This window comes from Amborella trichopoda, chromosome 7 (genome assembly GCF_054954075.1).
Source record: "Amborella trichopoda isolate Santa Cruz 75 chromosome 7, AtrichopodaSantaCruz75HAP2 v2.0, whole genome shotgun sequence".
NCBI classification, from domain to species: Eukaryota; Viridiplantae; Streptophyta; class Magnoliopsida; order Amborellales; family Amborellaceae; genus Amborella; species Amborella trichopoda.
In genome coordinates this window covers 37801882-37814067 of record NC_142342.1, presented here as the reverse complement: position 1 = coordinate 37814067, position 12186 = coordinate 37801882, and the positions used below count along the sequence as shown (strand labels likewise).

Below are 12186 nucleotides of genomic sequence, written 5' to 3'. Positions count from 1 at the left end.
CGCGGGCCTATAAATAATGGGTTCTTGTTAAATGATGGGCATTAAGAATGAACCCCATTCAGATACTAATTAGGCTTTTTCTACTTTGCTCAGCTGACATCAATATCATTTCTTTGTTTTCAGAGAAAATCGGAATATTAAAGGGAATATTAGCATGACCCATAGGCATATAAATAAAGAAAATGACCAGCTAAAGAAAGAAAAAGGAAACAGGGGACTGAATTGGTAATGGAGGTGTTTTAGCGACCTTTCAACTCTTTGGAAGAGTTCAGTTTATAAAGTGAATTAACAATCAAATTCTTGTAATAATTTCAGTATCTCAATACATAGAAATAACTGTAATGTTTCTTCTGCGATTAGCATTCATTTGAAGTAAATGAACAAGCAACTGAAAACAAACTGCATAGACATGCGTGTGTGAAACACATACACAAAAATCAACTTGCTGTCACAAATCAATATTTTGGTCACATACAAATGCAATAGATAATCATAATACATGAAGTTACAGAAGTTAGACATAACAGTCGGGGAGCTTGGATATTTTTTAAGTCACATGCAATGCAAGTACATAATCAAAATACATGAATATTAAAAATGAATGAACAGCAGTTAAAAACTTGAAATTTTTTGCAGTTTGTGCTAAGAGAACAGTCCATGTGTTTTTTGGGGTTGACTGAGCCAGGATTAGAATCCAAGACCATTTTATCGAAGCCCTTGTGCCTAAACCAGTAAGTCAAGAAGCTGAACCCCAATAAACCATGCTTATTATTTCTTAACCTTTCATTTCTGACTGACCTCATTGAATGAACAAGGTAAGAAATGCATATTGAACAACACTCAAAATTGACCCTTTTCTTCCCCTACCTCTACCTTCCCATAGGCCCATGATTCAAAGCCTTAGACAATAAATATGCATGGGCAATAAATGGTGCAGTTAGAGGGGCTATGATCAGCAAATCGATATGCAGTATAGTGGAGGTTTTTGTGGTTAAGAATAATTTAGTTTTCATTGGTATTCATGATTGCAATTCAGCAAGCGCCAATGTATGCCACCACCCGCAAGCAATGTTCTTTAAGAAGCACCCCTCTAAAGGAACTTCAAAGGGTAGGTTCCTATCAATGGCATCACCTAAACCGAGCTGATCAAAAAAGAAAATAATTTGAATTTCAGAACTTAGAAATAAGGGTTCGTTATGATACCTTTAAAAGATAGGAAGTTTGGTACTTGCCTGCCCATACTTGTTCCAACCCCAGCAGAAAGCCTTTCCGTCTTCTTCAGGAGCCAATATGAAATGTTTGAACTCATATCAGTTAATGCTTCATATCTGCAATGGAGTCTTACAAACAGCAGAAATCTTGCGATAACTTATAGTGGAAAGCTAATAATACATTACTATAGGTACACACTGGTTGGGCATTTCAGTTGATTCTCTCAAAGCCATTCACATAATGGTCTCAAATGGAGAGTATGTAAGTCCAACGTTCTATATGTTATGAAATGCTCAGTAAAAATGCAAAACCGAACCCAACCAAACTCAAAGTGCGAACAGTCTAAGACTTTAATATTGAAATTTCAAAGGAAATGCAGGAACCCATCACCATTCTAAATTACAACTTTCAGTTAAACCAAATATACATAGGAGCACGGAAGCCAAAGTAACTTCAATTGGCATCATTCTATGGCAAGTTTCTGCCCAAGTATCAACAAAACAGACTTGACAACAATTATTACTATCTACTACTGCCAAGCATCAGCTCAAAACCATGGTACTCTGACTTCAAAGCTATACAAACAAGTATGTTGTCCAGCTCTCAAAAAGTCACAAGACGAACAAGTATGTTAAACATTTTCTCATATAACTTATTGATCTGCTTTAACTTAGTGATATGCTTTAACACTTCTCACATAATTCAGTTGCTCCCATTCTCTTTTAACTGGGATATAAGTAATTTCAGCATAGTCTGCATTTTACTAGAGGAAGTTGAAATTAAAGCAGAGAAAAAAATAGTTTGTTTGGATCAAGAGAGAGAAAGGAAAGGAAATAAAGATGAGGAAGAAGAAGAAGAAGGGGGGGAGAGAGAGAGAGAGAGAGAGAGAGAGAGAGAGAGGAAAGTGAGTGGTGTAGAGGTTCACTTGTGACCTCTACCCCTCTTATAACATTAAGTAATACCCCTTTCATAATATTAAGTAATAACCCTAATTACAAATCATGGAAATTACTACCCTTTTTTAGAGACATAAGACAAATAAAGACTAAACAAAAGATAAATGACAGTTTTGTCCATCAAATACAATAAAGTTTAATCCTTTTATTTCCAACACTCCCCCTCAAGTTGGTGCATAGAAATGAATTGTGCTCAACTTGTTTGTGATATCATGTTATTTGTCTCATCCAACGACTTTGGTGAAGATATCTGCAAGTTGATTTTTAGACTTCACATGATGAGTCTGAATGATCTTGGCAGCAACCTTCTCTCTAATAAAGTGACAAGCCATGTCAATGTGTTTAGTCTTTTCATGAAAATAGGATTTTCTGTGATATAAATGGATGCTTCGTTGTCACAATATAGAGCCATGAAAAGCTTAACTCTAACACCAAAATAAAAAAGAACACTTCTGGTCCACATTATCGCATGTACCATGAGCTATTGCCCTGTATTCTGCTCCAACACTTGATCTTTCCACCACATTTTGCTTCTTGCTTTTTCAAGTGACCAGGTTTCCCAATATGAAGGTACAATAGCCAGTTGTGGATCTTCTATCAGTTTGGCAACCCGCCCAATCAGCATCTGTGTAACTATAACATCAGTATGTCCTCGATTTGAGAAAAATATCCCCTTCCCTGGTGCAAACTTGAGATATCTTAATATTTTGTATACAACATCGAGGTGGCATTCATGCGGTGCATGCATAAATTGGCTGACCATGCTAACCGCATAAGAAATGTATGGTTGAGTGATTGTGAGATATATAAGCTTGCCCACTATTCGTTGATACTAATTAGGATCTTTGAGTAGCTTCCCCCTTTCTCGATGAAGTTTATGATTGACTTCTATATGAGTATCTACAGCTCTAGATCCCAACATCCCGATTTGTTGTAACAAGTCCATCACATTTTCTCTGGGAGATGATTATCCCTTTCTTTGATCTCGTCACTTCAATTCCCAAAAAATACGTAAGGGATCCTAAATGCTTAAATAAGATTTACGATCCTCAATGCCTTTCACATTATCCCCGATCACAACAATATCATCGACATACACAATAAGGGCAGTAATTCCAACAATATCTTTCTTCATAATGAGTGTATGATCAACCTGATTCCTTCTGAACCAAAATTTCAGCAGTGCCTCCCTGAATTTTTTAAACCATGCTCTAAGAGATTGTTTAAGTCCATATATTGCCTTCTTTAATTTGCAAACCTTTCTTGTCTCCCCCTTAATCAAAAAGAGGCATGGCCATATAGATTTCTTCTTGGATATCTCCATGTAAGAATGCAGTTTTAACATATAGCTGATGGAGTGGCCACGATCTATTCGCAGCTAGTGAAAAAATGATCCTCACAGTGCTCAGCTTGGCCACAGGCGTGAAAGTATCTTGGTAGCCTATACTTGGGTGAAACCTTTTGCAACCAATCTTGCTTTGTACCCTTCAATGGTACCATCAACTTTGTAGTTTACAATGAATATTTTCAACTACATCCTATGACCTTCTTCCTTCAAGAAGGTTAGTGATTTCTCATGTATTATTCCGCTCAAGTACTCGAATCTCGTCACCCATGGCAGCTTTCCATTGAGGTTGTGAAAGTGCTTCTGCAATACTGGAAGGTATACTAACAGGAGATAGAGCAGATGTGAAGGCACGATGAGGCGATGACACAAAATTGAGGTGTGTTATACCAGCAGCTCTATTTTTTCTCTCAATTATACCATTCTACTAAGGTGTGTATGGACACATTGTTTGGAACTCAATCCCTTGATCAAGAAGATAATCTTTGAGTTTGTTTGACACATGCTCACCCTTATTGTCAGATTGCAGGACTTTAATCTATGCATCATATTGAGTTCTAACCATTTTGTGATAGACTTGGAATAAATTAGCAACGTCATCTTTGTGTTTCATTAGATAGACAATGGTAAATCTAGAACAATCATCCACAAATGCAAAAAGGAAACAAAATCCAAACACAGATACAACTGGTGAAGGACCCCACACATCAGAATGTATAACAGAGAAAGGAACATCACTATTTTTATAGATATTGATAGGAAATGAAGTTTTGCAATGTTTTGACAACTCACAAATGTCACATTGCAATTGAACTTGACCCAGAGACTCAAATAATTTAAGAACTAAAAAATGCAAAGTAAAAGATGATGCATGACCAAGTCGGATGTGCCACAAATACACTCTTTCTTATTAGAAATTGAAGATGTGGCTGCTGCAGTTAGGGCGCGATCATGAGTCTCCAAAAAGTACAACCCTCCAATTTCACAACTATATGCCCAAATGTCATCCCCGTCATCAAGTCCTGAAATATACATAAGAAGGGAAAAATGTTATACTGCAGTTTATGGTCTTTATGGGATTACTAACTGACAGGATGTTGCTAGCAAGATTGGGAACATGTAAGGTGGATGATAAGTTAACAGGAGTAACATGCATGGTTTCCATTCCCTTGATTGGAATGAAAGAACCATCTGCTATTTTAACCAATTCATGACTAGAATAAGGGGTATAAGAGGAGAAAAAATCAGCCATACTAGTCATATGTTTAGTTGCGCCAGAATCAACAATCCAAGGGGTTTCAGAGCTATTTATAGAGAGATATGATGCACTAATGCAGGTACACTTGATTGTGCAATATGAGACTTAGAGGAAGAAGGGTCTAGAATGGAAACCTGCTGCTTGCGATCCAGGAGCTCTCTCTTAGGAATAGTCACCAACTCTCCTAGAGGTTCAAACGAGATGGTATCTCGTTGCCCTTGAGTAACTGGGGCAGTACTTTCACTGATTGTTGCTGAATTTTCCCTTAGAAAGTTTCTCCTTGTGTGTCCAACCAGATCCCAACATGTTTCCTTTGTGTGTTGAGTCTTCTCACAGTGGGTGCACTTTAATTTGTCTTTCTCATCAAATGTAGGGTTTCCAAGGCCACCCACCACCTCAGCCTCCATCACGGCTCCCAAAACGGTCTCCACCTCGATTAACACTAAAACTTATGTACAGGGGGGATGTTTCAGTTTCACCCAGAGCCACTGACATTATCGTGCGTCGAGTTTCTTCACGCTAAAGAAGGGAGAAAACAATACCAAGTGATCGAAAAGTTACAACATTGAGAACATTTGCCCTAATTGTTTCATACTCTTATTGACTCCCCTCAAAAGATAAAATATCTCCCTTTGTTCCAGTCTCCCTCTTTGTTCCTTTGCACAAGAACATTTTGTGGGCTGATGCTAGTTTAATTCATCCCAAAGACCACATAGTTTCCTAGTGGCAAGTCACCCTGTTTAAAACCACGGGTTTGTTGCTCCAATTCATAAACTCTTGCAATATTTTTCTTTTGGGAATAGGACTTAGAGACTGCCTCCCATAATTCCTTAGAGGTATTGCAGTTCATAAAGGATCAACTCATATTAGTTTGCATAGAAAATAGTATCCAATCTCAGCCTCCCAGTCTTCATATTTGGCATCCTTCAGGTCAGGTTTTTCCACAAGGCTGTCAATGTATCCCAATTTTTCTTTCCACCCATAAATAGTTTAACCGATCAGGCTTATTCTAAATAGTTGGTTCCATCAAACTTGACCATGGTGATTTGGGGACCAGATAACTCCATATTCGATGCCTGTAGAGATATTCTCCATTCTAGTTAAGATCCGATTACACCCTCAAATCTTAATCAACAATTGAGATCAAGTTACACCCTTTGATCTTTTCAAATACCAAATTTTACAGGTTTGGTTACACCTTCAGATCTGATTAGACACCCTTTTCCCTAGAAAAACATAAAAAAAGAGCACTAATAGTACTTCTTTGATTGGGGCATACAAGCGCTAATCCATCCAACAACTAGATTTACGAATAAATACTTAATCGACATTCAAAGTCATAAAAAAAAACTCATCTTCATCGGTACAGATACTGTTGGAAAAAAAAGGTTACGGTTTTAGGGCAAGATGATGTCATCTAACCCAAAGGTGACGTCAGCCCTTAACACAATTCCTACATACCTTTTTGAAGATCGACCCTTACTACAATACCATGCTACAGTGATGTGCTACAATACTGTGCCACAGTACCATCCTTACTGATCGTTTGGCTCTGACACCAAGTTGAAATAAAAGTAGAGAAGAAAACAATTTGGTAGGATCTAGAGAGAGAGAAGAAATAAATAAAAATGATGATGATGATGATGAAGAAGAAGAAGAAGGGAGAAAGAGATGGAGAGAAATGGAGAGGAGAGTGAGTGGCTTAGAACTTATAACATAAAGTAATAACCCTAATTACAACTTATAGACAATATTGCCCTTATTTAGAGACATATAAGGAGACATATAAGGACTAAACAAAAGATAAATGTCAGTTCTGTTCATCAAATACAATAAAGTTTATTCTTTTTATTTCCAATAGAGGAAATATACCTCCCAAGATTACACTAATTTAATCATATTAGAAACATGGACTTTAGCATAGGATTTCACCTGGTCACACAACTCGCAAGTTTTACCTGACTGCAATTTTAATATTATTTAGAATAGTTAGATTCTTTGTCCTTTGTGATAAACACTCAAGTAACACATGGGAGCCAATGTCTTACGAAAATACAATGTGCCCTTTGATGAAAAGCCTGTTTACCAATGGCAAGTGAGACTACAAAATAGGACTTGAGCTGTGCCCAAGAAAAGTTGACTCCAGCAAGTCCTGCGTTTAATAAACTATCGATAGGCAACACCAAAATGGTGTATACCATTCCAAAATATACCAAATTTAGGAAAGCAGATTGCACATAAACTTGAAAAGTGGCTCATACAATGGCAAACCTTGAAATACACACCCCCTCAGATAGCATAGTTGATGCCTAGTTGAAATGCGTGTATTACTCTCTCTCTCTCACAATCTTTCTCTCTCTCTCTGAGAGAAATTTTGTTCATTAAGATCGGCACAATTTGATTCATGAATCATGATACCAAAGAAAACATTCAAAGAGCACAAGTTTCATGGTTAATTCGTCCTTATAATACCAGAACCACATACATTTCTTGTGAAAATACAAATAAAACATAGGGTTACTTGGATTCAAATTAACACTTATTTTCTTCTCAAGCTCCATACTTGTAGTTCATTCTGAAAAATTGCTGAGCAAACCCAGAATTGCCCTAGTATGCTTGGAATCATTTTGGGGCAACGGGGTGGCAAAGGAAGGAATCTGGTTCTGCAATGGAATTGGCAACTGCCCTGATTTTACCGTAATCCCCCAGTTTGCTGTAGTGAACTGGATCATTTTAAGCTAAAAATCTGGAATTATCATATTTTCAAAAATAAAAAACTTTCCCAAATCTATTATGCACTCTTTTTAACCCTCTCTTTTCACCCAACCTCCATTTTGATCAATTCTCCGCCATTTTTTATTGATTTTCTCCAAAAAACGCACCATATGAAGCTTTTAACTTATTTATAATATCTATCTCATGTTTTTAAGATCTAAACCCTATGCAACGAAATCAAAAGATCAGAGTAGGGGGGCTTCTTTTGAGTTAATTCAAAACTTTGATTTACATGTTTTTTTTTTAATCCCAAACCCCTGATTTTTTAAAGCATACCGGCTTTTGATGATTCAAGAAATCGATTCGACTCAAAATTTGGATTTACATGTAGGGGTGGCAACCGGTCAGTCCGGGACCCAAAAAACATTTATGGGACCCAGACCCAGACCCGAAGTTATCAAACCCAGACCCAGAACCGACCCAAAAAAAAATATATATATATATATATACATGTATTATTTAAATATTATAACTAAAAATATATAGTTATATTAAATATTATTTAAATATTAACACTATCTAGGTCAGGTTTGGGTCAAGTCTACATGGACTCGGACCCCGACCTGGACCCGGACCCGAACCCGTACCCAGACCCAGACCCAGACCCAGACCCAGACCCAGACTCAGAACCAGGCCCGGAATCAAACCTGAATAGTGTTTGGGACCAGGATTTGGACCCGAACCCGAACCCGATCTGCCAGGTCCAATTTTGGGATCCATATCAAGACCCTAGTCGGGTCCTGATCCATTGCCACCCTATTTGCATGAATTTTTTAATCAGTCAAGAAGCCACTGATTGTTTTTCAAAAACTTGAGATTTGAAAACAAGAATTTTTTTTGTCCATTTATTGATTCATTGGTTTTTTAGCACTGATTCAAAAATAATTTCATTCAAAAAACTTGTGGATTAAAAATGATTGATTTATGGATAACCAGTATTTTTAAATCACCTGTTCTTTGAATCAAAAGGGATTTTTTGTTTAATGAATCATTTTAGGGATAGAGAGAAAAATCCCATTCGATTCAAATCTCATTTTACAATTGAAGAAAATACCATTTCAATTAAATATTTTTGTGAATCATATCAATTTTTTGTTGAAAAACAACCATTGGTTTGAATCAATCTATTTTATATTTTTTCTATGTATTTTATCTTTTTTACAAAAAAGGGTGAAAAGACTAGTTGTTGATTCACAAAAGATGAGTGATTGACAAACTAGTGATTTAGATTTATTTTTTTAACATTTTTTAAGAAACATACAATTTTTTTTTTAACCTTTTTTACGAAACATACACAAAACACTTTTTTAGGTTTTTCTAAAATTTTAATTCTATTATTTTTAGCTAGGTTGGGCCAACTTGCCCAAGAAAGATGGGAATCTGGAATCCAAATTGGTTTTTCAAGGGCACAAGTCAAGTACTGATTCCTGTTTTTAAAACCCTGATTTGAAGAATTCTTAAAAGGAGACTTAGGTGGTCTGGCCATGTGTGGCGCAGACCCAGTATATCACCTGTTAAGAGGTACGAGTTAGGTTAAGTGGAAGGTTCAGAAAGGGCAAAGGGTAGGCCCAGAAGGATATGGTTGGAAGTAGTGAGAAAAGTTCTGGGGATTTCTAGCTTCACTGAGGTATAACCCATAAGAGGGCAGAATGACATACCAGGATTAGTGTAGCCGACCCAAATTAGTTGGGAAAAGGCTTATAGATGATGTTGATGATTTGAAATATCCTTAAAAGGATAACATAACCTCCTGATACATTCCTGATTCTTCTGAAGTTTCAGAGGACTTCAATTTTATTGATCATCGAAAGAGTTTATACAATTGCATGTTATTTTTACTTTTTATTCTTTTCTATTTTTGCTTACAGCTGCATTTTCAGAAAATTGCATAAAATCAACATGCATACGTTTCATATTTAATTGCAATGATAATGAATACAAAACTTACCTGTTATTATGGCACTGTGACGGGCACCACAAGAAACAATTTTAGCATGCTTGTGCTCTATACTAGGTGCCTCTAAAAGCTTCGGGAGAGTCTGCAGTTAGAGTATTCAAACTCATCAAGAATAGTCCAATTTGGTTATATCATCACGAAACAATATTGTAGACACAAATACCAATAAATGCTCGTAAATCAATAAATCCTACCACTGCTTGATCATCCCCTGTTCCAAGTTGACCGAATTGATTCCCTCCAAAAGCATATACAGCACCATCCACAGAAATACAAACTGTGTGCCAAAGTCCAGCACCGACCCCCTGTATTTGTATACCACCAAGTGATGATAAACAAGTGGGGCTAAGCTCATCATCCGTACTACCATGCCCACACTACAACAAATAAGGATCCAATAAGGACTATGGGGTAAGCTGGACTATCATAAGATCACATCAAATGGAATGTGGAAGGGCATCTTGAATCATGATATAAGCTCGGCAAATATATTTGATTAAAAAAATAATTGTGCACTAAGAAGCCAAATACTCAAAGAATGTGGATTCATAAACCAAGGTTGTCAGAAACAAGGAATAACAGAGACCAAACTGGGCAAAAACGAAAGGTACAACGTCATAAAAATATGCAAAAAAGTTTAAAAATATTTGAAGTTGCCCCACACAGGATGATGAGATCCAGAATTTAAAGTATTTTTCTGATGTTTAGTAAGGTGGGTGCAGCCTCCAGCAGGACTCCAGGCACGGGAACAACTTGGCCTCGCAGCACTGAATTCTCTCCATGTGTACGCCAGTCTATCTGCTAGGGCATCCTTCAATGATCCTTCCACAGGTTCACCCACAGAAAACTTGTTATGACTTTTCCTTCCTTGAAATGATAAATTATGTAATGTAATTCTTGAATGAAACAATTCTTTGACTGTAAGACATAAATTTTATAAAATATCATGAAATATGGTGTAGGCTTATGTCTTTGACTGAGCTTTTTAAAGTATATTCAGTTTCCAAAGTCTGTTTATGGAAGCCAAAGGATGTTTTGAGCTCACTAATCAGTACATAGCAAGATGTATCTCAGTGACTTTAGGATTGTTTGATTCTAAAATTGTGCTAAAAAATTGTGGCAGCAAAATTTTGGTCAATTTTAGTTGTTTGGGTCAGCGATTGAAAGTCGAATTGCCTTATTGGGTCAGGATTGTCAGCTAGGCAATTCCGGTTCCAGGAACACTGGAATCACCCCAATTCTCCAATTTTTGGCTTCTGTTTTAATTTCTTTGTTAAATATAGCCCTGTCTGACTTGGGAGTTGGATGGGTCAAATTGGAATCGGACCCTGGCAAGTCGGGGCCCAATTCCAATTTTTGAAATACTGGTTTAGGCAAATAAAACTTCTACTATGCTAAACAACAAGAAAACAGTACTAGTTCCGAGGCCTGGAGAAAGAGCAGTCATTGGCGGTCTCTAGAAGTTGGGAACAACCATTAACACTATTGTGGACAGAACGCTATCCACACTTGCCACATCAAGTGCCCAGATCCCCTGATCATCCATTTCTTTGCCTGGAACACCTGCTACAATCTTTTTTCCCAAATGCACCAAGCCTAATTTAAGAGTGTCAAGGCTTTGAAGTGTTTAAGACCAAATAAATGAATGCCTTTAAAATGATTTCGAGCTATGATGGATACTTGCATAGGCTTAATGTAACGGTGTCAACATTGATACTGTTAGCAGATGCTCCTAGTATACTTGTAAATATAAAATGATATAACTTCAGTCATGTATCATGATATGGTATATGCACGCATCAATTTGTTGGATGCGTAAGATTATGTATTATACAAGGCATTATGTATATTCATCAATGTGCCAGATAGGATGCAAGTATCAGTACTGATGTCCTGATTTTGAGCAATGCAGCCCGCCCTCTCCATATCCATCCCCATATCCGTATCTGTATCAGGGCATCTTAGATTTCAAGTGTGTTTGACTTTGTGTCCTGTGCATTTATACATCAGGTTTGTCAACTCTTCTTTTCAATGCTTTGACTTCTCCTACGTCCCCTAAGGTTTTCCACTTTATTAGAGATCTTTACCATTTTATTTAATGTTTTAAAAACCTTGTCTTCTTTGAAACTTCAAATAGTTATTTAGTGCACGCTCTTATGCTCTGAGATTTGCTATACCACAAGCATTAGGGCAATACTCAAGTGTAGCATTCTTTAAAGGTTAACCTTTTTCACAGGGCTGATTTTCTTAGGATTTTTGCAACATCGGTTAAGGAAACCCAAAATCATTATTCCAAAAATCCCAGATTTAAACAGAAAGAGACAGAAGGCCACAGTGCTACCTATAAATAGGCATGCAGTGAAAATTGACACCTATTTTGAATAGTTTCAATCAGATATTTCTTATGTCAGGATGCATCCAAGTGTGTGAGAGTTTGCATAAACTAACAATAATACCAACAGAAGCACATCTTAGGAAACAAAGTTCACTGGTAGGCCACAACTGCAATCCCACCCCACGTCTCCAATGCACACCATACCTTCTAAATTATCTGGTGGCCCTAGCAGAAACAGAACAAGCATCATGGGAAGAGTAGCCAACCAGCTTAGAAATTGGCAGCTGCGAAAAGAGGCTTGTTGCTCAGATGTAGGTTTGTACAAGAATGCCATAGCCAACAACTTAA

The 12186-nt window shown here is 37.0% G+C and overlaps 1 protein-coding gene across 11 annotated transcripts in view; it reads right to left on the bottom strand.

The window, feature by feature from the left end:
* Nucleotides 1–272: 272 nt before the first annotated feature.
* The window catches only part of LOC18422805 (ultraviolet-B receptor UVR8), a 53427-nt gene continuing 41513 nt past the window's right edge, over nucleotides 273–12186 (bottom strand). For 4 of the 11 annotated variants that reach the window (XR_016059760.1, XR_016059761.1, XM_006827430.4 and 1 more), the window contains 4 exons: nucleotides 9698–9880; nucleotides 9495–9585; nucleotides 1233–1276; nucleotides 462–1142 (listed from right to left, as the gene is read on the bottom strand). Coding sequence is in view for 3 of the 11 variants with exons in the window: in XM_006827430.4 (XP_006827493.1) it covers nucleotides 1020–1142; nucleotides 1233–1276; nucleotides 9495–9585; nucleotides 9698–9880 (441 nt within the window). In the remaining 8 variants the exon portion in view is untranslated. Of the gene's footprint in view, nucleotides 400–461; nucleotides 1143–1203; nucleotides 4536–9494; nucleotides 9586–9697; nucleotides 9881–12186 lie in introns of those variants that run through there. The other 7 variants (XR_016059753.1, XR_016059754.1, XR_016059756.1 and 4 more) reach the window with 4 other exon arrangements.